The sequence below is a fragment of the Pseudophryne corroboree genome, chromosome 1 (assembly GCF_028390025.1).
Source record: "Pseudophryne corroboree isolate aPseCor3 chromosome 1, aPseCor3.hap2, whole genome shotgun sequence".
Lineage (NCBI taxonomy): Eukaryota > Metazoa > Chordata > Amphibia > Anura > Myobatrachidae > Pseudophryne > Pseudophryne corroboree.
In genome coordinates, this window is record NC_086444.1 from 1139111638 (window position 1) to 1139137626 (window position 25989).

The window sequence follows — 25989 nt, forward strand, 5'->3', positions numbered from 1 at the left end:
GCTTTTGCCCGCTTGTTCTTATGGGAACGAAAAGGCTGCGGCTGAAAAGACGGTGTCTTTTTCTGCTGGGAGGTAACCTGAGGTAAAAAGGTGGATTTTCCGGCTGTTGCCGTGGCCACCAAGTCCGATAGACCGACCCCAAATAACTCCTCCCCTTTATACGGCAATACTTCCATATGCCGCTTGGAATCCGCATCACCTGACCACTGTCGCGTCCATAAACTTCTTCTGGCAGAGATGGACAGCGCACTTACTCTTGTTGCCAGAGTGCAAATATCCCTCTGTGCATCTCGCATATAAAGGAATGCATCCTTTAAATGCTCTATAGTCAATAAAATACTGTCCCTATCCAGGGTATCAATATTTTCAGTCAGTGACTCCGACCAAGCCACCCCAGCACTGCACATCCATGCTGATGCGATAGCTGGTCGCAGTATAACACCAGTATGTGTGTATATACTTTTTAGGGTATTTTCCAGCCTCCTATCAGCTGGGTCTTTGAGGGCGGCCGTTTCTGGGGACGGTAACGCCACTTGTTTTGATAAGCGTGTGAGCGCCTTATCTACCCTAGGGGGTGTTTCCCAGCGCGCCCTAACCTCTGGCGGGAAAGGGTATAATGCCAATAACTTCTTTGAAATTAGCAGTTTTTTATCGGGGTTAACCCACGCTTCATCACACACTTCATTCAATTCATCTGATTCAGGAAAAACTACAGGTAGTTTTTTCACACCCCACATAATACCCCTTTTTGTGGTACTTGCAGTATCAGAAATATGTAAAGCCTCCTTCATTGCCGTGATCATGTAACGAGTGGCCTTACTGGAAAATACGTTTATTTCTTCACCGTCGACACTGGAGTCATTGTCCGTGTCGGTGTCCGTATCGACCGACTGAGGTAATGGACGTTTTAAAGCCCCTGACGGTGTCTGAGACGCCTGGACAGGTACTAATTGGTTTGCCGTCCGTCTCATGTCGTCAACCGACTTCTGCAGCGTGCTGACATTATCACGTAATTCCATAAACAAAGCCATCCATTCCGGTGTCGACTCCCTAGGGGGTGACATCACCACTACAGGCAATTGCTCCGCCTCCACACCAACATCGTCCTCATACATGTCGACACACACGTACCGACACACAGCAGACACACAGGGAATGCTCTGATAGAAGACAGGACCCCACTAGCCCTTTGGGGAGACAGAGGGAGAGTTTGCCAGCACACACCCAAGCGCTATAAATATATAGGGACAACCTTAAATAAGTGTGTTCCCCTTATAGCAGCTTAAATATTATGAATATCGCCAAATAAGTGCCCCCCCTCTCTGATTTTACCCTGTTTCTGTAGTGCAGTGCAGGGGAGAGCTTGGGAACCTTCCTACCAGCGGAGCTGTGTGGGAAAAATGGCGCTGTGTGCTGAGGAGATAGGCCCCGCCCCCTTTTCGGCTGGCTCTTCTCCCGGGTTTTTCTGAAATCCTGGCAGGGGTTAAATACATCCATATAGCCCATGGGCTATATGTGATGTATTTTTAGCCAGTATAGGTAATCTCATTGCTGCCCAGGGCGCCCCCCCCCAGCGCCCTGCACCCTCAGTGACCGCGGTGTGAAGTGTGCTGAGAGCAATGGCGCACAGCTGCAGTGCTGTGCGCTACCTTAAGAAGACTGGAAAGTCTTCAGCCGCCGATTTCTGGACCTCTTCTCACTTCAGCATCTGTAAGGGGGACGGCGGCGCGGCTCCGGTGACCCATCCAGGCTGTACCTGTGATCGTCCCTCTGGAGCTAGTGTCCAGTAGCCTAAGAAGCCCAATCCATCCTGCACGCAGGTGAGTTCGCTTCTTCTCCCCTTAGTCCCGCGTTGCTGTGAGCCTGTTGCCAGCAGGACTCACTGAAAATAAAAAAACCTAACAAACTTTTATTCTAAGCAACTCTTTAGGAGAGCCACCTAGATTGCACCCTTCTCGGCCGGGCACAAAAATCTAACTGAGGCTTGGAGGAGGGTCATAGGGGGAGGAGCCAGTGCACACCACCTAGTGGTCAAACTTTTAATTTTGTGCCCTGTCTCCTGCGGAGCCGCTATTCCCCATGGTCCTGACGGAGTCCCCAGCATCCACTTAGGACGTCAGAGAAAAGTAGGATAAGATTCAAAATTCCGTTAGGAATACAGTATTTTATCTGTAGCCCAAAATTTCCTTGAAATAGAAGCCAAAGGTCACGTGTCCTCATACACCTAGACTCAATACGCTATAGGACGGGAGATGACCGATGCGACTGAGCCGCTCTGAGATTAGTAGCGTAGGATCTTTTTATTCACATTCTGTGTCTTAGTCACATCGCAGGCACAACTTAAACACCACTCACCATGTGCTACAGAACTACATCAGCTGCATAGCAGCACTTCCTATACAGATTCAGACTCAGTCTCACACAAATGTACACGTCACACATCTTAATATTGGACATTAGCTTCTGCTCACTATGGTGTGCTAAATCTGTGTGAAAGACTTCATGGTTACAGTAATAGGGAAGGCAAAAACTTTTTTATTCTTTTTAAAAAAAACTCAGTTTTCCAAACATCATACGAATATTTTCCACCAATACGAAACATCAATCATCTACGGATATTACACACTTATCCATGTAAAACATGTTAAGAAGACCAGTCTCACCTGCACGATAAAGGAGTGTAACCCATGGCACTGCCCGTCCGAGGTATACAGCTGGGCATACACAACAGAATGGGTGGCATTCTTCCCCATGTTACCCACCCAAAACTTTGCAGCCTCAAAGTCTGGGGAGTTTATAACAAATTCCTAGAAAAAAAAAAAAGAAGACGTATGCACATTAAAGGTTCACCTTATAAAACATGTCTTGTTCTACTAACAATATAAGTGCTAGAGCGGCTCCGGTGAGTAGCCCTAGTTCCGTTTGGATACTTTACTCAAAAAGAGTCTATTGTCTCTTATACAAATATTGCCACTAGGGGCTATTGGAAGCTATAAGCCTAAGCCAGCAGATGGGCCTAAGCTCGCCATAGGGCCACATGAGGTTCTCCAAGCCATAGTTCCTTCTAACTTTGTAAAGCACAAGAAAACCCCCCCAGATCCTATTCTCCTTATCTGAATGTCCTGTCGTGATTACAGTACAGTGATTTTTAGAGAACATTATTGTGCAGTAACACATCTGTCTGATGTAAAAAGCAGACCTATTCATGGTTAAACATTACAGTACACACAAATCACATTTTCGATTAGAATAAACGCACATGGCTAAAACACATAAGAACGAGGACTTGAAACAGACTGTTTGCCGTGTTGTGGGTTTTTTATGTTATAGGAAAATAATAAAAGTGTTAATGAGAAATTGGTGACTGACTGCTGAGCACTCTGGAAATGGCTTCAGTATGATATCCCGGCTGTCGCTGGGATCCCAACAGCCAGGATATCGATGCCAGGATCCCGACAGCCGGGATACCGGTGGCAAGAGCAGCATGTCCCCTCACGGGCTCGCTGCGCTCACCATGCCTCAGGCCCGCTGGTGACCTTCGGTCACCACGGGGTTATATTCCCCCTCGGGTGGTGGCGTGGACCACCGCCTGAGTGGGGATTTCAGCCGGCGGTCGGGATTCAGACCACTGGTATTTCACCAAGTGTCGGGATTCCAGCGTCGGTTTCCTGGTAGCTGGGATCCTGACAGCCGGCAAACTGAACGCCTCCCCTGGAATTAGCTGATGAGATGAATAGTTCTTGTAGCAGAATGATACTTTGGAGGAGCACCCAGTAGCCTATGGGCGGAGAGGTTTGCGCACAGGATTAAAGAACGGATGATATTGGTCAGTACAGTATATTTACTACTAGCAAACTATATGAATTGCTCCCAATAAATGTGCCATGACAGAGACAACAAATAATAAAAAAAAAAAGCATAAAATATTCCGGGGGAAGGGGAGAGTGATAAAGTGGAGAGAGAGAGATACAGTACCAATCAGCTACTAACTGTCATGTTACAGGCTGTGTTTGAAAAATGACAGTTAGGAGCTGGTTGTGGCTGGTACTTTATCTCCAGCCACTTTATCTCTCTCCAAGGCTTAGTACATAAACCCCTTAAATCTGTAGGAGGGTCTCATCTCAGGCATCAGATATGATCGACGGGGGGTTTAAGTGATTCCCCACTCCTCAAATTTGTAATAACAATGATTACTCATTGAGTACGGAGCAGGGACAGCCGTACTCTGGCGTGAACCAATATTTCTGAGAATGTCACTGATTGATACCACTGTGAACTAGCACTGAGGCCATAAGTATACAGCTGCAACTAAGTACTGGTGGTGACATAGGGGCTGCTCTCACTGTACATAGAGGACACGTGCACTAAAATGTGTTTCACTACTGGAGCGCAGCAGTACGTGTCGCTGCCAGCATTAGGGCAACGTGCTAGAGCACTAGCAGAGCGCCACGTGCCAGGCAATATATTATTACACTACACTATGAGGAGTGCTACTATAGCATACAAATGTACGGTGCCTATGGCCTGATAGAGGCCTCTCTCTCAATGTACCTTAGCAGAAGCATCAAAGGTTGCAGTTGTCCGAATAGCCTTCGTATTGCTGCCATGGCTGAGTTCTGTAAGCGCAAAGCATCCGAAAATCTGAAAAGTAAATCAGTAATTGTTGTTGGCGACGACTATGATTAACCTAAACACAAAGAGTGCATGCAAATATCTATAAGCTGGGTAATAGAGCAATGTACACCGGGTTGAGATTTTTACCGCGATGGAGACTTACCTCCATGCTTTTTGTCTGGCTTAGGAACGTTTCGTGCCTCTCAGAGCCTGCATTCCCGACAGCATTGGTGAAGACCTGAGAAACCATAAGATATAACAGTAGGTGTATAATACAACTTTATACACAATGCAAATGAAAGTCTTGATGGAAGATCGGTTCACAATACTAAAGCAACGAGCTTCTGCCCTGTGCACCAAAGCGGCACTTTCTGGAGCAAAGATCACCAATAAAAGGACTTTTCTTTATCTGCTTATAAACAAGTCTCCCTCAACCGTTGTGGACGTATCTATCCGACAGAAATATTATTTGTTCAATGACACGGTAGGAGGTGTGTGGTTGGTGGCATATTAAAGGGAATTACCTGTGTATTTAGAAAATATTTAGTAGCCAGGGACCAATCGTACATGCCCAGGCAGTTTATAAGCACCAGCAGTTTCAACGGCCTTTCCATTGTAGCATCGAAAGTCAGGAAGTCGTATTCAAATATTTTCTTGCAGCGCAGAAATGTCAGCTCCCTGTACTTCTCCAACGGCAGGTCCTCCCCGGGGCGGCGGTAGAAAAGTGGATCATTTTCTAGTGTGGAGAAAATTCTTTTCTGGAAATAACAACAACAAACACTGCAATAGTGGCCTGATCGACTTCAGACTAGATGCACAGATGGAGCAGGCATACTGCAGCTGAAACTCAGTGGTAGGGGGAATTGCATTTTATATGGGTGTATCTCACTGGGGGCACAGTTATTTAGTAATGGTCACAGTGGCTGATGGGGTAAACGCCTGTTCTCTAGGTAGTAAGAAACACTGGTATATGAAGTAGAATCGTAATTAAAGGGAGTCCCTATATCTTTAGGGCTGCAAAATAAAAAAAAAGGAGAAAGTTTGCACTTAGACAAACCATGCTGCAATGCAAGGGTGCAAATATATCTATGTTTGCATGCAAGGTAAATACTGTCTGCTTTTGAATGCAGCCCACAAATGCTGGACAGCTGTATTTTTACACAGCTTGGACGTGAGCTAGGACATGCCCCACCATGTTTTACATTTGCCCCATCTGCAGTGCATTATGGCCAAGGTGCAATTTTTCTACTTATTTTTGCTTTGCTCTCAACCACAAATCAGACCCACAGTATTTAAAATGTGCAGATTCCTGGTATGATTTTGGCACTATAACAGTGATTGATCCACATTACGGCTGGGCAAGGGGTGACAACGTTTTAAAAAGAATAAAAACTGAATTTCCAAAAATAAGTCAACCAATGAAATAATAGAAGGAAGCTGCATATGCTGAAATGAGACACATACAATGGAGGCAGTCCTGGAAGGGGGGGGGGGGGGGGGATTCAAATGTTTGAAAAGTCAGCTGGGTGTCTGTTTTTTCCTATCTAACAGACAGGACTAACACACAGGGAAAAATCAGACACCCAAACGACTTTTCAAACATTTGAATTCCCCCCTAATGTCCCCCAACAGTTGTGATTAGTTTATTATAAAAATAGATTTACACGGTATCAGCAATCCCATTGTGCTTACACTTGTGACAGAGTCAACTAACCAATGTTTTAGGAGAAACTTGTGACGGTTTTAACTGATAAAGGGCAAATTCCTATATTGACAGTAGATGGCACTGTGACACCGTTACCACGTGTGCTTCGTCAGAGGGGGGCACACATTTGTACAGCCTGGGTGCAGAGTGTTTGGGTCTGTTCTAGGATCGGAAAGTATTAGGACACCTAGAAATTTATTCTGCAGGTAGATTTGCACTTGCACAAGTAAAGAGATAGTGCCGATTCACTTTATTCTTTGCAAATCACCTTCAATGCAATAAAGGCATCTTGGCGAGCAGTTATATACAATATAATTTTTTAATTCTCCAGATAGACAAAATAACACAGACTGTGCACATAGGGGGTAATTCAGACCTGATCGTAGCAGCAAATTTGTTAGCAGTTGGGCAAAACCATAGGGGTCATTCTGAGTTGATCGCTCGCTAGCTAGTTTTAGCAGCCATGCAAACGCTATGCCGCCACCCACTGGGAAGTGTATTTTAGCTTAGCAGAAGTGCGAACGCTTGTGCAGCCGAGCTCTGCAAAAACAGTTTGTGCAGTTTCAGAGTAGCTCTTAACCTACTCAGCGCTTGCGATCACTTCAGCCTATTCGTGTCCGGATTTGACGTCATACACCCACCCAGCGAACGCCCAGCCACGTCTGCGTTTTTGCAAACACTCCCTGAAAACGGTCAGTTGACACCCAGAAATGCCCACTTCCTGTCAATCTTCTTGCGGCCGTCAGTGCGACTGAAAACTTCGCTACAACCTGTGTAAAACAACAAATGCCCCTGTACCCATACGACGCGCGTGTGCATTGCGGCCCATACGCAGAAATGCAGATTTTTAGCCTGATCGCTGCGAAAATCAGCAGCGAGCGATCAACTCGGAATGACCCCCCATGTGCACTGCAGGTGTGGCAGATATAACATGTGTAGAGAGTTAGATTTGGGTGGGTTATTTTGTTTCTGTGCAGGGTAAATACTGGCTGCTTTACTTTTACACTGCAATTTAGATTTCAGTTTGAACACACCCCACCCAAATCTAACTCTCTCTGCACATGTTACATCTGCCCAACCTGCACTGCACATGGTTTTGCCCAACTGCTAACAAATTTGCTGCTGCGATCAACTCTGAATTAGGCCCATAATCCCAGTTCTTAAAACCAAGAAAAATTATTGAATTGTAAGGCAAATTCTGCCCAATAGGTCTTTACCTTAAAAGCGATAATATCTTCGTCCTCCAAAAACATCACCATATCCTTCCAATTAAATGAAGCCCTTCTGCGGTATTCAGTGAGTGGTCCATTGGGCATATCTGGTAACAAGTCATCTCCGGATGGTGCCCCCTTGGCATCCAATGTTTTGGCAGCAATCATTGCAAATCTGCTAGATAAAATATTGGATGTTGGTTAAACAATCATAGTGAAAGCACAGTAATGCTGATTTATGAACAGAAAAGAAGGCAATGCATACTATTGTAGCTGCACAAGTGGCCCATAGGTCACCCAGTCCTTGGAAATGCCCTGATCAAAGGTGGTTATGTCATATGTAATCCCGCCGGGCGGGATGCAGACTGTCAGTATCACCACAGTGGCATTCCGCCTGGCAAAATGCTGGCAGCGGGGCGAGCCGTGCGATTCCCCTTGTGGGCTCAGTGGCAAGTTGCGCTCGCCACAGGTTCTATTCCCACTCTGGACCCCCACGAGTGGAAATAGCCCCTGGCCGCCGGTATTTCCGGCTGGCGGGATTCCAGTGTCGGCATCCTGACCGCCGGATCCCGACAGCCGGCAAATTGAACGGATCCCTTTCAAACATTCGCGTGGAACCAGGGGAAAAAACTTAAAGTGTACTACAACTTACATCAACTTCATTCATATAGTAGAGATGTTCATTTTGGCCAATGCTAGCTAACGGAATGTATAGATATAATACTTTACCGAGTATTAATGCTTAGCCTATTGTAGTAAATTCAGGGAGACAGGGAAGTACTGTAGGTACTGCAGTAATGACAAAAATACATTATACATAATACCTACAGATTACTTGTATACTTTAAAACCTTCTTTGATTCACCTGCATGATTCAAAAGAGCAGGTTGGGGAATACTGGACCATTGCAGGTTGGTGTTGGGGCTGGCACCCAAATTAAACTGTAGCTTTAAAAAGTAAGCTCCTCAACCTGCAAACCCAGAATTCCACTACTTTAGGGAATGCAGTGTCCTCCAGCCTACTTCAGAGAAAAGGATTTAACGGTAAGTGACCAAAAATCCTCTTTTCTCTTACAGAAAGGCTGGGGAACACTGGACCATGGAACGTTCAACAACCGCCCCCAAGGGAGGGAAAGCTCAGGCTGTCTGACCAGAGAAATGCAGAAAAAGGGTGCCGCCAGTGGCAAAAACCTGAAAACGCTATAAACATGTGAACAGATGACAAGGGGGATGCACGACACACCTGTTCCACCGAAGCCACATGTTGTGCCGCCCGGGGGGTCATTACTGCCTTTGCAGAATGCGCAGACACCAGGTGTTTTGCTGGTTGCCCTGCACTAGAAGACTGTAGGCTTACGTGATGACCAAGAGGATCTAACGCGTCAACTGACTGCCGTGTAGCCGGCCAACCACATTTATATGATTTGTAAATAACAAGCAAAGAATCGGTGTGATGGACAGTAGAGGTCTTGTCTCAGTAAATCTGCAGAGCTCGAACAATGTCTAGTAGAGCCAGATCATCTCAGTCATGGGAAGTCACCGAAGGAGGGAAAAAACAGGAAAGACAACTTTTGGCTGGAACGTAGGAACAGTAAGGAGAGCTGCTCTATTGTCACGGAAGACTAGAAAATTGCAGCTTGCAAGACAAAACCCCTAAATTGGTAACACACCGGGCTGTGGCAATAGCCATAAGGAAGACAGCTTCCTGTAAAATTGAAGATCTGCTAAATGTAAAGGCTCAAACGAAGTCTGTTTGAGAATTAATAGGACCAGATAAAGATCCCACGGTGCAACTGGCAGATGAAACGGTAGTGAGATACGCCCACACCCCGTAAAAAAATATAACGACCCATAGAAGACAGGCCAAACACTGTTGAAAGCAAATTGACAGGGCCAAAGTCTGTACTTTCAAAGAATGATACTTTAAATTAGCTTCCAAACCCACCCTCTGAAGGAAGACCTAAAAACAATAGGAGAGAAGCTAAAATGTATGAACCCTTTTCTGTTCACACCTTCTATACTCTGTGGTAATTACATGACAAAACCGGATTCCGGCTTTCTAGCATAGTATGAACTACAGATGTTGAAAAAAAACCTTTATCTTAGTTTTAAAAGTTAGGCTGTTATAGCCAACCGAAGAAGATCCACGTATAGGAATGGACCTTATTGTAGCAGGTCTGGATGAAAAGGAAGATGCCACTCAGGACCTGCCGACAACAGAAGAATGTCGGCCATACCACGACCTGCGTTGCCAGCCTGGAGCCACTAGGATTACAATCTTCCGTTGCGCTGCAATACTAGAAGCAACATGGGGTTCGGTGAAAACAGATACGCTAGATAAGAACCCACAGAACTATCATGGCATGCACTGTGAAAAGCAACGAGTCTCGTGATACAGCACAGAACTGTGGAACTTTGAAGTTGTTTTGAAAGTCTATGAGAATCCCTTGTGGAAATTTCCCACTTCCGAACCAACTGCTGGAAGAATCCTGGAATGTGAGACCACACTTTCTAAGAGCAAACTTAGGGAAGTAAGACTTGTGCTTTCTCACTGCTAGTATGAACATCGCTGAGAATGCCGGCACAAAGGTCTCTACTTAGGAGAGAATTCGGCCTATACCAGTACACTGCTGGTGTAGCGATGAACGACCAAATATGAAGTGGCCGGCTGGCCAAGACCGACTGGACTCCTCAGACAAGAAGGCTGTGAGCTCTAGCACAGTGAACGGCAGATCCGGCTATGAAGTCGCCCCCCGACGGCATTCCGCTTGCGGGACACCGGCGAAGGTATGTTGACCGGCATTCCCAACCCATTAGTGGAACTTGGCATATGGAATGATCACTAATGATGGGTATACACGTTACAATTATCTAGCTGATCCACCCGATATCAGTGTATCGGCCAGATAATTGCAGCATGCATGTGACCGACCAACCTCAAAATATTGATTGGTCGGGCATGCCATATCATCCAGCATGCCCCTCTGATTTGATATTTTCAAAGTGTCATCTCAGCCGCATCGGGTAGTGTATTTCCTACCGCGGCCGACTGATGGACATTCCCCTGTGGGGAAATGTCTCCTCTCCGGGGGCGGAGTGCCGATATCACGTGACATGCACCGTGAGAGATCTCACAGTGTATGTCCCAGATAAAATGCCTTTCGGTCCCAGCCTTGCTGAAAGAGAAAATAGGATTTTAATTACCTACCGGTAAATCCTTTTCTCGTAGTCCGTAGAGGATGCTGGGGTCCATTTTAGTACCATAGGGGTATAGACTGTTCCGCAGGAGCCTTCGGCACTTTAAGACTATTCAACGGTGTGAACTGGCTCCTCCCTCTATGCCCCTCCTCCAGACCTCAGTATAGGAACTGTGCCCGAGGAGACGGACAACTTCGAGAGAAGAATTTACATTAAACTAGTGGCGAGATTCACACCAGCTCACATCATACAAAACATGCCGCCTAACATGGCTTTCAACATAACCCATGCTAACGTGCATGCATAACGCAACAGCTGTGAACATCTTAACACATGAGAACCTGCGTAAAAAGATAAAACGTAATTCTGCAGGAAAAATTAGCACTGGGCGGGCGCCCAGCATCCTCTACGGACTACGAGAAAAGGATTTACCGGTAGGTAATTAAAATCCTATTTTCTCTTACGTCCTAGAGGATGCTGGGGTCCATTTTAGTACCATGGGGATGTACCAAAGCTCCCAGTACGGGCGGGAAAGTGCTAATGTTCCTGTAGAACTGACTGACCAAACTGAAGTTCGTCAGCCGCCAAGATGTCAAACCTGTGAAGCTTAGCAAAAGTGTTTGCCCCTGACCAAGTAGCTGCTCAGCAAATTTGCAACGCCGAGACACCCCGGGCAGCCGCCCAGGCAGAACCCACTTTCCTTGTAGAGTGGGCCTTTACCGAACTCGGTAACAGCAATCCTGCCGTGAAATAAGCGTGCTGAATGGTACCTCTGATCCAGCGCGCAATAGTCTGCCTAGAAGCAGGACCCCAAATCTTGTTGGAGTCATAGAGAACAAACAAAGATTCTGTTTAACTTATCCAAGCCGTTCTTGCAACATAAGTCCTTAACGCTCTGACGACATCCAAGGACTTTTGAAATGGCTGAGGTGTCAGAAGCCACTGGCACCACCACAGGTTGGTTGATATGGAAATAAGACACAACCTTTGGAAGAAAATGCTGACGCGTCCGCAGTTCAGCTCTATCTTCATGAAATATCAAATAAGGACTCGTGTGACAGAGCCCCTAATTCAGACACTCGTCTGCCTGAGGCCAAGGCCAACAGCATGACCACTTTCCAAGGAGAAACTTCAACTCTACCTCTTGTAGAGGCTCAAACCAGTCCGATTTAAGAAACTGCAACACCACATTAAGATCCCATGGGGCCGCAGGAGGCACAAAGGGAGGTTGGATGCGCAGAACCCCCTTCACGTACCTCTGGACCTCAGGAAGGGAAGCCAACTGTTTCTGAAAGAAAATGGACAAGGCCGAAATTTGGACCTTGATAGGCCCTAATCTCAAGCCAGCATCCACACCCGCCTGTAGAAATAGGAGAAGACGTCCTAATTTAAACTCCACCGCAGGAGACTTCTTGGATTCACACCAAGATACATATTTTCTCCAAATACGATGGTAATGTTTGGACGTTACCTCTTTCCTGGCCAGAATAAGTGTGGGAATGACTTCATTGGGAATACCCTTACGGGCTAGGATCTGGCGTTCAACAGCCATGCCGTCAAACGCAGGCGCGGTAAATCTTGATAAACAAACGGCCCCTGCTGAAGCAGGTCCTCGCGAAGAGGAAGAGAAACTTCCAGTAATAACTCCTGAAGATCTGGATACCAAGCCCTCCTTGGCCAGTCTGGAGCAATGAGAATTGCTTGAACCCTTGTTCTTCTGATGATTTTGAGAACTTTTGGTATTAGTGGAAGTGGGGGGGTACAGAAACACTGACTGAAACACCCACTGGGTCACCAGTGCATCCACTGCTATTGCTTGTGGGTCTCTTGACCTGGAACAATATTTCTGAAGCTTCTTGTTGAGACGTGATGCCATCATATCTACTTGAGGAACGCCCCAACGATCTGCTACCTCTGCAAAGACTTCTGGGTGGAGCCTCCATTCTCCTGGATGGAGATCGTGTCTGCTGAGGAAGTCTGCTTCCCAGCTTTTCACTCCCGGAATGAAAATTACCGACAGAGCTTTTGCATCTCTTTCTGCCCAGAGGAGTATCTTTGTCACCTCTGCCATTGCCGCTCTGCTTTTTGTTCCACCCTGGCGGTTTATGTAAGTTACTGCCGTTACATTGTCTGACTGGATCTGTATGGGATGACCTTGAAGAAGGTGTGCTGCTTGATGAAGGCTGTTGTACACAGCTCTCAATTCCAGAATATTTATGTGAAGGAGTATGTCTTGACTTGACCATCTGACCATCGTCCTTGGAAGCTTTCCCCTTGCGTGACTGCTCCCCAACCTCGGAGGCTTGTATCTGTGGTCACCAGGATCCAAGTCTGAATCCCGAACCTGCGTCCCTCCAGGAGGTGAGAACTTTGAAGCCACCACAAGAGTGAAATTCTGGCTTTTGTTGACAGGATTATCTTCCAGTGCATGTGTAGGTGCGAACCTGACCACTTGTCCGGTAGGTCCCATTGGAACACCCTAGCGTGGAATCTGCCAAATTGTAGAGCCTCGTATGCCGCTACCATCTTACCCAGCAGGCGGATGCACTGATGAATCGATACGCGTGCTAGTTTTAAAACTGGTTTGACCATCCTCTGAATCTCCAGAGTCTTTTCCACCGGTAGGAATACTTTCTGTGCATCCGTTTCCAATATCATTCCCAGAAATGATAACCTTCTTGTGGGTTCCAATTGTGATTTTGGAAGGTTTATGATCCAACCGTGCTGTTGAAGCACCGTCAGGGAAAGTGCAATGTTCTGCACTAGTTTCTCCCTGGATCTCGCTTTTATGAGGGGATCGTCCAAGTATGGGATGACTTTGACTCCTTTCTTGCGAAGAAGAACCATCATCTCTGCCATCACCTTGGTGAATATTCTCGGAGCCGTGGAGAGCCCAAAAGGCAATGTTTGGAACTGGTAGTGGCAGTCCTGCACCGCAAACCTCAGGTATGCCTGATGCGGCGGGTAGATGGGAACATGTAATAAAGCATCTTTGATGTCCATCGATACTAGAAATTCCTTTTCCTCCAAGCTGGAGATCACCGCTCTCAGGGATTCCATCTTGAATTTGAACCTTTTCAAATAAAGGTTCAGTCTTTAGGTTTAAAAAATCTGTCTGACCGAGCCATCTGGTTTCGGCACTACAAACAGGCTTCAATAAAACCCTTTTTCCTGTTGTGACACAGGAACTAAGGAAATTATATTGTCTTGACATAATTTCTGTATTGCGTTCAGCACTTTTGCTCTGTCCTGAACAGAAGCTAGTTAGGCTGATTTGAAAAATCGGCATGGGGGAAGGCCCTGAAATTCCAATTTGTACCCTTGGGATACTATCTCCAATACCCAAGGATCCAGATCTGAGTGAACCCAGACCTGGCTGAAAAACAGTAGACGTGCCCCCACCCAATCGTACTCCCGCAGGGGAGCCCCAGCGTCATGCTGAGGTTTTAGCAGAAGTAGCTGTTGACTTATGCTCCTGCGAGTCTGATGGTGTTGTAGATTTTTTACCCCTTCCTCGCCCTCTTCCTGCGAAGAAGGGGGTACCCTTTGCCTTTTTGGACTTGTTGGGCCGAAAGGATTGCATCGTATGAGAATGAAATCCTTTCCTAGGTGGAGCAGCTGCGGAAGGCAGAAATGCTGACTTGCCTGATGTAGTTGTTGAAATCATGGCATCCAGCTTGTCTCCAAAGAGGGCTTCTCCGTTGTAAGGAAGCGCCTCAAATGTTCTTTTTTGATTCCGCATCAGCATTCCATTGGCGGATCCATAGCGCCCTGCGGGCTGAAATCGCCATAGCGGAGGATCTTGAACTCAGCAACCCAATATCCTTCATTGCTTCAACTAAGTAACCTGCAGCATATTTGATATGGCCGAGAGTTAGGACTATTTCATCCCTGTCAACTTTGTCTATGTTAACAAGCAAGTTGTCAGACCATTTTTCCACAGCGTTACCCACCCACGTACAAGCAATGGTGGGCCTGAGCACCGTTCCGTTAGCCGTATATATGGATTTCAGGGTTGTTTACGGTCAGCTGGATCTTTTCAGGGGGCTGAACCAGGGGCAGGCAAAACTATTTTCTTAGACAGCCGAGAAACTGAGGTGTCTTATCATTGGGGCAGTCTCCCATTTGTGCCTGTCTTCTTCAGGGAAAGGGTACGCTACACATAACCTTCTGGGAAGGGTAAATTTCTTCTCTGGGTTAGCCCAGGATTCTTCAAAGAACGCATTCAAATCCTTTGAAGGAGGAAAAGTCACAACCTGCTTTTTATTAAATTTAAAATAATCCTTTCCTCAGGGACCAGTGTTGTTTCAGGAAACTCCAACACTTCTTTTATAGCAACTATCATACATTGTATACTTTTGGCTAATTTGGGGTCTACCCCTCTCAAATCCCCAGTGTCTACGTCAGAGTCGGAATCTGTGTCTGTGTCCCCTTGCATTATCTGGGCCATAGACCTTTTCTGGGAACTGGATGGGGCCCGAGTGGATGATATGGAGGGGTCAGTAAACAGTGCATCCTCCACAGACTGCCTCCAATATTTAGTCTGTTGTTTAGACTCAGAGAATTTCTTTGCAAGCATTGACATATTCTTTTGCAACATTCTCACCCACTCTGGCTCCTTCTGAGAGGGAAGGGCCACCACATTACCCTCTTGTGTATCTAAAATGCCTCCCCAATGTCTGACATGTTACACACTTGTACACACACACCCCTATCACACAGGGGAGCTATTGGGGACAGACCCACACTAAAGTCTGTCAGAGAGACACAGAGGGATTTGCCAGTCCACACACTGCGCCTTATTGTGAATTGTGGAAATACATACCTCCCAACTGTCCCGATTTTCGTGGGATAGTCCCGTTTTTTTGGGACTGTCCTGCTGTCCCACCCGCGGGCCAGTGTCCCGCGGTGGGTGGGTGGGGGGCAGTTGGGAGTCTCTGTCTCTCGCTGCCCTGCTTAGCAGAGCAACGGTGAATTTGACGCTGTGTGCATGCGCACAGCGTCTATTAACTAGAGGCAGAGGGAGAGGAGGCATGCCAGCGGCTCACAGAGCGCTGGGCATGCCCCCAAAGTGACGAAAACCGCGGGGGTGGCTCACAATCGCAGGCAACCCCGCTAAACCACGACACCTTTCCAGAGGCCTCGCCCCCTTTCCCCCGGTGAGCACGGGGGCGCGCACCGATGTCCCTCCTTGATGGCCACAAAAGTTGGGAGATATGGAAATATTACCCACTTACAGCGCATATAGCAATAATAGGCCCACAGACCTAATTTTAATGAATACTCTCTGCCCCTTCTATAACACCCTGTACTTGTATCAGCGTTGTCATGAGGAGAAACAGCGTTCAGGAGCTTCACACTGGAGTTTCTGCAGGAGAAAATGGCACCCAGTGAGTGTTCTAGCAAGTCTGAGGAGAAGCCCCGCCCTTCTGCCTCAGCAATGTAATATTTATACTGGCTGGGGATGGCACATCAGCGGCTATACATGTATGTACCCTTTTTGCCAGTGAGAGTAAGGTTTTAAAACATGCCCTTAGAGTGCGCCCCCCCCCCCCCCGCGCTCTGCACCCTTGTGCTGAGAGACATGGCGCGCGCTGCACGTGTACCTGTATGCCGCCAACGATGACCGGAGGATCCCCTCTCAGGCAGGACTCCGGTAATATACTCACCAGCCTTCTGGCTCTGTTAGGGGGTGGCGGCAGTGCTGTGGGAGTGAATGCTGGCCAGACTTGGGCTGTGTTCAGTACCCTTCAGGAGCTAATGGTGTCCTGTCAGCGGAAGCAGAAAGATTAACTAATTGAGAAGTTGGTTCCTACTTCCCCCCCTAAGTCCCACGAAGCAGGGAAGCTGTTGCCAGCTTCCCTGTAAAATAAAACACCTAAGAAAGTATTTTTCTAGCAAAGCTCAGTAGAGCTCCACTGGTGTGCATCCAGTCTCCTGGGCACATTTTCTAAACTGAGGTCTGGATGAGGGGCATAGAGGGAGGAGCCAGTTCACACTGTTGAAAAGTCTTAAAGTGCCGAAGGCTCCTGCGGAACCGTCTATACCCCTATGGTACTAAAATGGACTCCAGCATCCTCTAGGACGTAAGAGAAATTAAATTAAACACAAAAGCAGAAATGTTAACAAAGTGAATAAAAACACAATGTACTTTATCATACCTCCCAACTGTCCCGATTCCAGTGCGACAGTCCCACTATTCGGACATTGTCCCACTTGCTGGCCGCAGTGTCCCGCAGGTGGGGGAGCGTTTGATCACTGCCGCTCTGCAAAGCCGTGAGTGAACCCTGAATAGATTCCGTGCATCTACACAGTGCAGGGAGGTAAGCCAGGGGGTCTGCCCAGCTGCTCGGAGAGCCCCAAAATGGCGAAAACAAGGTCCACGCCCCCTCCCATACAATGTCATGCCTCTCCAACCCGAGGCCACACCATTTTTTGGACTGTCAAGATCGTGGAAACAAAAGTTGGGAGGTATGCTTTATGTTATCAATTTATAAAATTACTTTGTGTCTTTGAGAGAGCCAACGTTCTGAGATAACACTTACTTAAATGAAGCAGATAAAATCATATTGGTTACAGTATAAGTACAGAGCATACTGTACATTAACGCACGTTTCACCATGAGCTAAACCTGTAGAACTACACATGACAAATATCCATTTCAGTGTTAATGATAGAAAATACCCACAATACTAATCTGTGTTTACAATACTCTGTAATACTTTGATTGTTAAATAAGGGGGATATATTTATAAAGATTTTCAATAAATACCATAAGCTAAGCAATGAAGTGGTAACTACTACAGTAGCACTCCCAAAAAAGACACAATGTAATCTAAATTGATAACACTAAATACACAGGGGGAGAGGCATCAAAGAGAGAAAGTACCAGCCAATCAGCTCCTAAAAAAAAAAAAAGCATACATTGTTCCAAGGGGGAGATGTACTAAAGGGGGGTACTCACGGAGCGTTATTCTAAGCAATCTGACTAGATTGCTTAGAATATAAGCCTGATCGCTCCGTGTGTAGCCCTTACAGCGATAGCGATGCGCAGCCCCGCGCATCGCTATCGCTGCTGCTAGATTGGCTAGCTGTGCAGACCAATCTAGAGGGTCGCTCACTTCACCCGCTGGGTGAAGTGAGCGGCCCCCCCGTACGCTCAGCACAGATCGCGCTGTGCTGAGCAGCGGGAGAGATGTGTGCTGAGCGGTTCGCTCAGCACACATCTCTCCCTGCATCGGGCCGTCTATATGGGCCTTAAGCTTTGGAGAGTTATAAAGTGAAGAAAGATAAAATACCAACCAACCAGCTTCTACATTATCTGCCACAATACAGGCAGTATTTGATAAATGACAGTTAGTAGCTGATTGGTTGGTACTTTATCTCTCACCACTACTGTACATCTCCAAGCTTTGATGCTGTACATCTCCTCCACAATATTTTGATCACCATTTTTTCAAACTTTAAACTGTATTCTCCATGGAGCAACCAACAATGTATAAGTAGCAAAACACAACTGTTTTTTTTAAAATCCGGATACATGTTACGTTTCGCGCCTAGCTGTGAATGATGTCCAATATCTTTATGAACTCTATATTATATCATTTATTTAGAACATATGACCAAAGAGAACGTCAGGGTTACTGTACTTATAAGATGATCTATAGGCAGAATTCCAAGTTTAAACAAAAGTAAATAATTGGACAGATGAATTCTAGCGCTGCCGGTGTTTCGGTGTTATCACTGGAATCACAGCCCTATAATAGATTACTATTAAACGCAATCTTATTTGCTGACACAGGTTATACTGATAAGCTATTAACGGACTTTAGTATTATATCATTCAAAGGTTTTAAAGTCCTTTAGCGGCTTGTCACATTGTACCTGTGACAGACGTGCACACTGTACTCCGCATGAAGCCAAATGTTTCGTTCCTAAACTGTGACAAGCCATTGTGTAGATTAGTGAAAAGAAAAATACATATATTGTTCTTTGGCAAAAAATATATTGTATTTCAGAAAATAATAATAATTCCTTAAGATGCCAAGTATTGTTACTTGTAGATGGAAAAAACTAAAAAAATAATAGGTGAATACATTTAAATAAAGGCACGACATTAGTACGAACGAATGAGCTGACTCCGTTTTATAAAAGAGACATAAAATAAACATAAAACCTATCGGAGATGGAACAGATCTACTGTATAACTCCCTATTTAGGGGTATGATCACTGAGTTCTTCTAAATTTTCTCAAAGCATTATACTCTAATCTGCGGACATCGGGCCCGATTCAGACCGGATTGTTGCTCTGCGTTTTTGCACAGCAGCAATCAACGATCAACTGCGTATGCACCGCAATGCACAAGCGCGTCGGCAAAGAAACATCAGGCATTGCCGGTCAGTGACAGGCTGGTGTGAAAATTCTAATCGCACAGCCATTCGCATGCTGATTGACAGAAGGAGGCCGTTTGTGGGTGGTAACTGACAGTTTTCTGGGAGTGTCAGGGAAAACGCAGGCGTTCCCAAGCGTTTTCAGGGCGGGTATGTGACATCAGCTCCGGCCCCGATCAGCCTGTTCTCATCGCACTGTAGGAGTAAATCCTGGGCTGCGCACAGACTGCACACACTGGAAAAACCAGTGAGGTGTGAACGGATTTGCAGCTGTCCGCTGACTGAGGGATTTTTAAGCTGCTCGGCGTACACATGGGATCGCACACTTGCACGGCGAATATACACTCCCCTTGGGCGGCGACTATCTGATCGCAGGACAACTATTTTAGCAGTTTAGCAATCAGGTCTGAATTAGGTCCATCATATGTTGGCATGCTGCTGTATATCAACAAGTATAGGGATGGATATATATATATATAAAAATAACACACACACACACACACACACACACACACACACACACACACACACACACACACACACACACACACACACACACACACACACACAGTGTCTATATGGAAGCAGTTCATTCATTGAACACGCTGCCTTTATCTGAATTCACCAACTGATTAATGTATCAGATCTCAGTGGAATGAAAAATAAGAATTTACTTACCGATAATTCTATTTCTCGTAGTCCGTAGTGGATGCTGGGGACTCCGTCAGGACCATGGGGAATAGCGGCTCCGCAGGAGACAGGGCACAAAAGTAAAAGCTTTAGGATCAGGTGGTGTGCACTGGCTCCTCCCCCTATGACCCTCCTCCAAGCCTCAGTTAGGATACTGTGCCCGGACGAGCGTACACAATAAGGAAGGATTTTGAATCCCGGGTAAGACTCATACCAGCCACACCAATCACACTGTACAACCTGTGATCTGAACCCAGTTAACAGCATGATAACAGCGGAGCCTCTGAAAAGATGGCTCACAACAATAATAACCCGATTTTTGTAACAATAACTATGTACAAGTATTGCAGACAATCCGCACTTGGGATGGGCGCCCAGCATCCACTACGGACTACGAGAAATAGAATTATCGGTAAGTAAATTCTTATTTTCTCTGACGTCCTAAGTGGATGCTGGGGACTCCGTCAGGACCATGGGGATTATACCAAAGCTCCCAAACGGGCGGGAGAGTGCGGATGACTCTGCAGCACCGAGTGAGAGAACTCCAGGTCCTCCTCAGCCAGGGTGTGCCCCTGACCAAGTAGCAGCTCGGCAAAGTTGTAAAGCCGAGACCCCTCGGGCAGCCGCCCAAGATGAGCCCACCTTCCTTGTGGAATGGGCATTTACATATTTTGGCTGTGGCAGGCCTGCCACAGAATGTGCAAGCTGAATTGTACTACACATCCAACTAGCAATCGTCTGCTTAGAAGCAAGAGCACCCAGTTTGTTGGGTGCATACAGGATAACAGCAAGTCAGTTTTCCTGACTCCAGCCGTCCTGGAAACCTATATTTTCAGGGCCCTGACAACATCTAGCAACTTGGAGTCCTCCAAGTCCCTAGTAGCCGCAGGTACCACAATAAGCTGGTTCAGGTGAAACGCTGACACCACCTTAGGGAGAAACTGGGGACGAGTCCGCAGCTCTGCCCTGTCCGAATGGACAATCAGATATGGGCTTTTGTGAGACAAAACCGCCAATTCTGACACTCGCCTGGCCGAGGCCAGGGCCAACATCATGGTCATCTTTCCATGTGAGATATTTCAAATCCACAGATTTGAGCGGTTTAAACCAATGTGATTTGAGGAATCCCAGAACTACGTTGAGATCCCACAGTGCCACTGGAGGCACAAAAGGGGGTTGTATATGCAGTACTCCCTTGACAAACTTCTGGACTTCAGGAACTGAAGCCAATTCTTTCTGGAAGAAAATCGACAGGGCCGAAATTTGAACCTTAATGGACCCCCAATTTGAGGCCCATAGACACTCCTGTTTGCAGGAAATGCAGGAATCGACCGAGTTGAAATTTCTTCGTGGGGCCTTCCTGGCCTCACACCACGCAACATATTTTCGCCACATGTGGTGATAATGTTGTGCGGTCACCTCCTTCCTGGCTTTGACCAGGGTAGGAATGACCTCTTCCGGAATGCCTTTTTCCCTTAGGATCCGGCGTTCAACCGCCATGCCGTCAAACGCAGCCGCGGTAAGTCTTGGAACAGACATGGTACTTGCTGAAGCAAGTCCCTTCTTAGCGGCAGAGGCCATGAGTCCTCTGTGAGCATCTCTTGAAGTTCCGGGTACCAAGTCGTTCTTGGCCAATCCGGAGCCACGAGTATAGTTCTTACTCCTCTACGTCTTATAATTCTCAGTACCTTAGGTATGAGAAGCAGAGGAGGGAACACATACACCGACTGGTACACCCACGGTGTTACCAGAACGTCCACAGCTATTGCCTGAGGGTCTCTTGACCTGGCGCAATACCTGTCCAGTTTTTTGTTCAGGCGGGACGCCATCATGTCCACCTTTGGTCTTTCCCAACGGTTCACAATCATGTGGAAGACTTCCCGATGAAGTCCCCACTCTCCCGGGTGGAGGTCGTGCTGAGGAAGTCTGCTTCCCAGTTGTCCACTCCCGGAATGAACACTGCTGACAGTGCTATCACATGATTTTCCGCCCAGCGAAGAATCCTTGCAGTTTCTGCCATTGCCCTCCTGCTTCTTGTGCCGCCCTGTCTGTTTACGTGGGCGACTGCCGTGATGTTGTCCCACTGGATCAATACCGGCTGACCTTGAAGCAGAGGTCTTGCTAAGCTTAGAGCATTGTAAATTGCTCTTAGCTCCAGTATATTTATGTGGAGAGAAGTCTCCAGACTTGATCACACTCCCTGGAAATTTTTTTTTTCCTTGTGTGACTGCTCCCCAGCCTTTCAGGCTGGCATCCGTGGTCACCAGGACCCAGTCCTGAATGCCGAATCTGTGGCCCTTTAGTAGATGAGCACTCTGCAGCCACCACAGAAGAGACACCCTTGTCCTTGGAGACAGGGTTATCCGCTGATGCATCTGAAGATGCGATCCGGACCATTTGTCTAGCAGATCCCACTGAAAAGTTCTTGCGTGAAATCTGCCGAATGGAATCGCTTTGTAAGAAGCCACCATTTTTCCCAGGACCCTTGTGCAATGATGCACTGACACTTTTCCTGGTTTTAGGAGGTTCCTGACTAGCTCGGATAACTCCCTGGCTTTCTCCTCCGGGAGAAACACCTTTTTCTGGACTGTGTCCAGAATCATCCCTAGGAACAGCAGACGTGTCGTCGGAGACAGCTGCGATTTTGGAATATTTAGAATCCACCCGTGCTGTCGTAGAACTACTTGAGATAGTGCTACTCCGACCTCCAACTGTTCTCTGGACCTTGCCCTTACCAGGAGATCGTCCAAGTAAGGGATAATTAAGATGCCTTTTCTTTGAAGAAGAATCCTCATTTCGGCCATTACCTTGGTAAAGACCCGGGGTGCCGTGGACAATCCAAACGGCAGCGTCTGAAACTGATAGTGACAGTTTTGTACCACGAACCTGAGGTACCCTTGGTGAGAAGGGCAAATTGGGACATGGAGGTAAGCATCCTTGATGTCCAGGGACACCATATAGTCCCCTTCTTCCTGGTTCGCTATCACTGCTCTGAGTGACTCCATCTTGATTTGAACCTTTGTATGTAAGTGTTCAAATATTTCAGATTTAGAATAGGTCTCACCGAGCCGTCTGGCTTCAGTACCACAATATAGTGTGGAATAATACCCCTTTCCTTGTTGTAGGAGGGGTACTTTGATTATCACCTGCTGGGAATACAGCTTGTGAATTGTTTCCAATACTGCCTCCCTGTCGGAGGGAGACGTTGGTAAAGCAGACTTCAGGAACCTGCGAGGGGGAGACGTCTCGAATTTCCAATCTGTACCCCTGGGATACTACTTGTAGGATCCAGGTGTCCACTTGCGAGTGAGCCCACTGCGCGCTGAAACTCTTGAGACGACCCCCCACCGCACCTGAGTCCGCTTGTACGGCCCCAGCGTCATGCTGAGGACTTGGCAAAAGCGGTGGAGGGCTTCTGTTCCTGGGAATGGGCTGCCTGCTGCAGTCTTCTTCCCTTTCCTCTATCCCTGGGCAGATATGACTGGCCTTTTGCCTGCTTGCCCTTATGGGGACGAAAGGACTGAGGCTGAAAAGACGGTGTCTTTTTCTGCTGAGATGTGACTTGGGGTAAAAAAGGTGGATTTTCCAGCTGTTGCCGTGGCCACCAGGTCCGATGGACCGACCCCAAATAACTCCTCCCCTTTATACGGCAATACTTCCATGTGCCGTTTGGAATCTGCATCACCTGACCACTGTCGTGTCCATAAACATCTTCTGGCAGATATGGACATCGCACTTACTCTTGATGCCAGAGTGCAAATATCCCTCTGTGCATCTCGCATATATAGAAATGCATCCTTTAAATGCTCTATAGTCAATAAAATACTGTCCCTGTCAAGGGTATCAATATTTTCAGTCAGGGAATCCGACCAAGCCACCCCAGCGCTGCACATCCAGGCTGAGGCGATCGCTGGTCGCAGTATAACACCAGTATGTGTGTATATACTTCTTAGGATATTTTCCAGCCTCCTATCAGCTGGCTCCTTAAGGGCGGCCGTATCTGGAGACGGTAACGCCACTTGTTTTGATAAGCGTGTGAGCGCCTTATCCACCCTAAGGGGTGTTTCCCAACGCGCCCTAACTTCTGGCGGGAAAGGGTATAACGCCAATAATTTTCTATCGGGGGAAACCCACGCATCATCACACACTTCATTTAATTTATCTGATTCAGGAAAAACTACAGGTAGTTTTTTCACACCCCACATAATACCCTCTTTTGTGGTACTTGTAGTATCAGAAATATGTAACACCTCCTTCATTGCCCTTAACATGTAACGTGTGGCCCAAATGGAAAATACGTTTGTTTCTTCACCGTCGACACTGGAGTCAGTGTCCGTGTCGACCGACTGAGGTAAATGGGCGTTTTAAAGCCGCTGACGGTGTTTGAGACGCCTGGACAGGTACTAATTGGTTTGCCGGCCGTCTCATGTCGTCAACCGACCTTGCAGCGTGTTGACATTATCACGTAATTCCCTAAATAAGCCATCCATTCCGGTGTCGACTCCCTAGAGAGTGACATCACCATTACAGGCAATTGCTCCGCCTCCTCACCAACATCGTCCTCATACATGTCGACACCCACGTACCGACACACAGCACACACACAGGGAATGCTCTGATAGAGGACAGGACCCCACTAGCCCTTTGGGGAGACAGAGGGAGAGTTTGCCAGCACACACCAAAACGCTATATTATACAGGGACAACCTTATATAAGTGTTTTCCCTTATAGCATCTTAATATATAATAATATCGCCAAATAAGTGCCCCCCCTCTCTGTTTTAACCCTGTTTCTGTAGTGCAGTGCAGGGGAGAGCCTGGGAGCCTTCCTAGCAGCGGAGCTGTGTAGGAAAATGGCCCTGTGTGCTGAGGAGAATAGGCCCCGCCCCCTTTTCGGCGGGCTTCTTCTCCCGTTTTTCTGACAACCTGGCAGGGGTTAAATACATCCATATAGCCCCAGGGGCTATATGTGATGTATTTTTAGCCAGCATAGGTACTTTCATTGCTGCCCAGGGCGCCCCCCCAAGCGCCCTGCACCCTCAGTGACCGTTGGTGTGAAGTGTGCTGAGAGCAATGGCGCACAGCTGCAGTGCTGTGCGCTACCTCATGAAGACTGAGAAGTCTTCAGCCGCCGATTTCTGGACCTCTTCTCTCTTCAGCATCTGCAAGGGGGTCGGCGGCGCGGCTCCGGTGACCCATCCAGGCTGTACCTGTGATCGTCCCTCTGGAGCTAGTGTCCAGTAGCCTAAGAAGCCCAATCCATCCTGCACGCAGGTGAGTTCACTTCTTCTCCCCTAAGTCCCTCGTTGCAGTGAGCCTGTTGCCAGCAGGACTCACTGAAAATAAAAAACCTAACAAAACTTTTACTCTAAGCAGCTCTTTAGGAGAGCCACCTAGATTGCACCCTTCTCGGCCGGGCACAAAAACCTAACTGAGGCTTGGAGGAGGGTCATAGGGGGAGGAGCCAGTGCACACCACCTGATCCTAAAGCTTTTACTTTTGTGCCCTGTCTCCTGCGGAGCCGCTATTCCCCATGGTCCTGACGGAGTCCCCAGCATCCACTTAGGACGTCAGAGAAATAAACATTATACAATGATATAAAGACATGGCTGAGAAGCACAGGAGTTAACCAGTGAGATAAATCATGGTACTGAATAAATGCTGTAGGTTGGCACACATAACTCAATAAATGAATATCATAATGTGAGAAAACCCAGTTTACAGGAGCTGAGCCAACAAAATGTTGATAAGAAATTCCTTCTAGCATATATCAATAATAATTTCTTCATAGCTTTTCTTATACTAAAATAGAAGGTAATGTGGCAGCACACTGAATGTAACTGAGCAGTGGAAGGAGATTTTTTTTTTTTTTTTTTAGAGCTCTACACGTAATAGGGAGAGTTTAACAATGTTCCTAAAAGTCACGCTCACCCCACAGCAGGGTCACCCTCCACCACACTCACTCCACAACAGGGCCACACACACACACCCCATAACAAGGCCACCCTCCACCATGCTCACCCCACAACAGGGCCACGCTCATCCCACAGCAGGGCTACCCTCTGCCACACTCACTCCACAGCAGGGCCACCCTCACCCCACAGCAAGGCCACCCTCCACCATGCTCACTCCACAGCAGGGTCACCCTCACCCCATAGCAAGGCCACTCTCCACCATGCTCA

The 25989-nt window shown here is 47.1% G+C and overlaps 2 protein-coding genes across 6 annotated transcripts in view; one reads left to right on the forward strand and one right to left on the reverse strand.

Annotated features, from left to right (window-relative positions):
* The window catches only part of TRMT44 (tRNA methyltransferase 44 homolog), a 325304-nt gene that overhangs the window by 220614 nt on the left and 78701 nt on the right, over nucleotides 1-25989 (forward strand). The gene's annotated exons all lie outside the window — the stretch shown is intronic.
* ACOX3 (acyl-CoA oxidase 3, pristanoyl) overlaps nucleotides 1-25989 on the reverse strand; it is a 199549-nt gene that overhangs the window by 172285 nt on the left and 1275 nt on the right. For 3 of the 4 annotated variants that reach the window (XM_063924142.1, XM_063924156.1, XM_063924133.1), the window contains exons 2-6: nucleotides 7537-7705; nucleotides 5139-5372; nucleotides 4778-4852; nucleotides 4552-4641; nucleotides 2664-2807 (exon numbers count right to left, since the gene is read on the reverse strand). In XM_063924142.1, coding sequence (XP_063780212.1) covers nucleotides 2664-2807; nucleotides 4552-4641; nucleotides 4778-4852; nucleotides 5139-5372; nucleotides 7537-7698 — 705 coding nt within the window. In that variant the 5' untranslated portion in view covers nucleotides 7699-7705. Of the gene's footprint in view, nucleotides 1-2663; nucleotides 2808-4551; nucleotides 4642-4777; nucleotides 4853-5138; nucleotides 5373-7536; nucleotides 7709-25989 lie in introns of all 4 variants that reach the window. The other variant, XM_063924149.1, reaches the window with a different exon arrangement.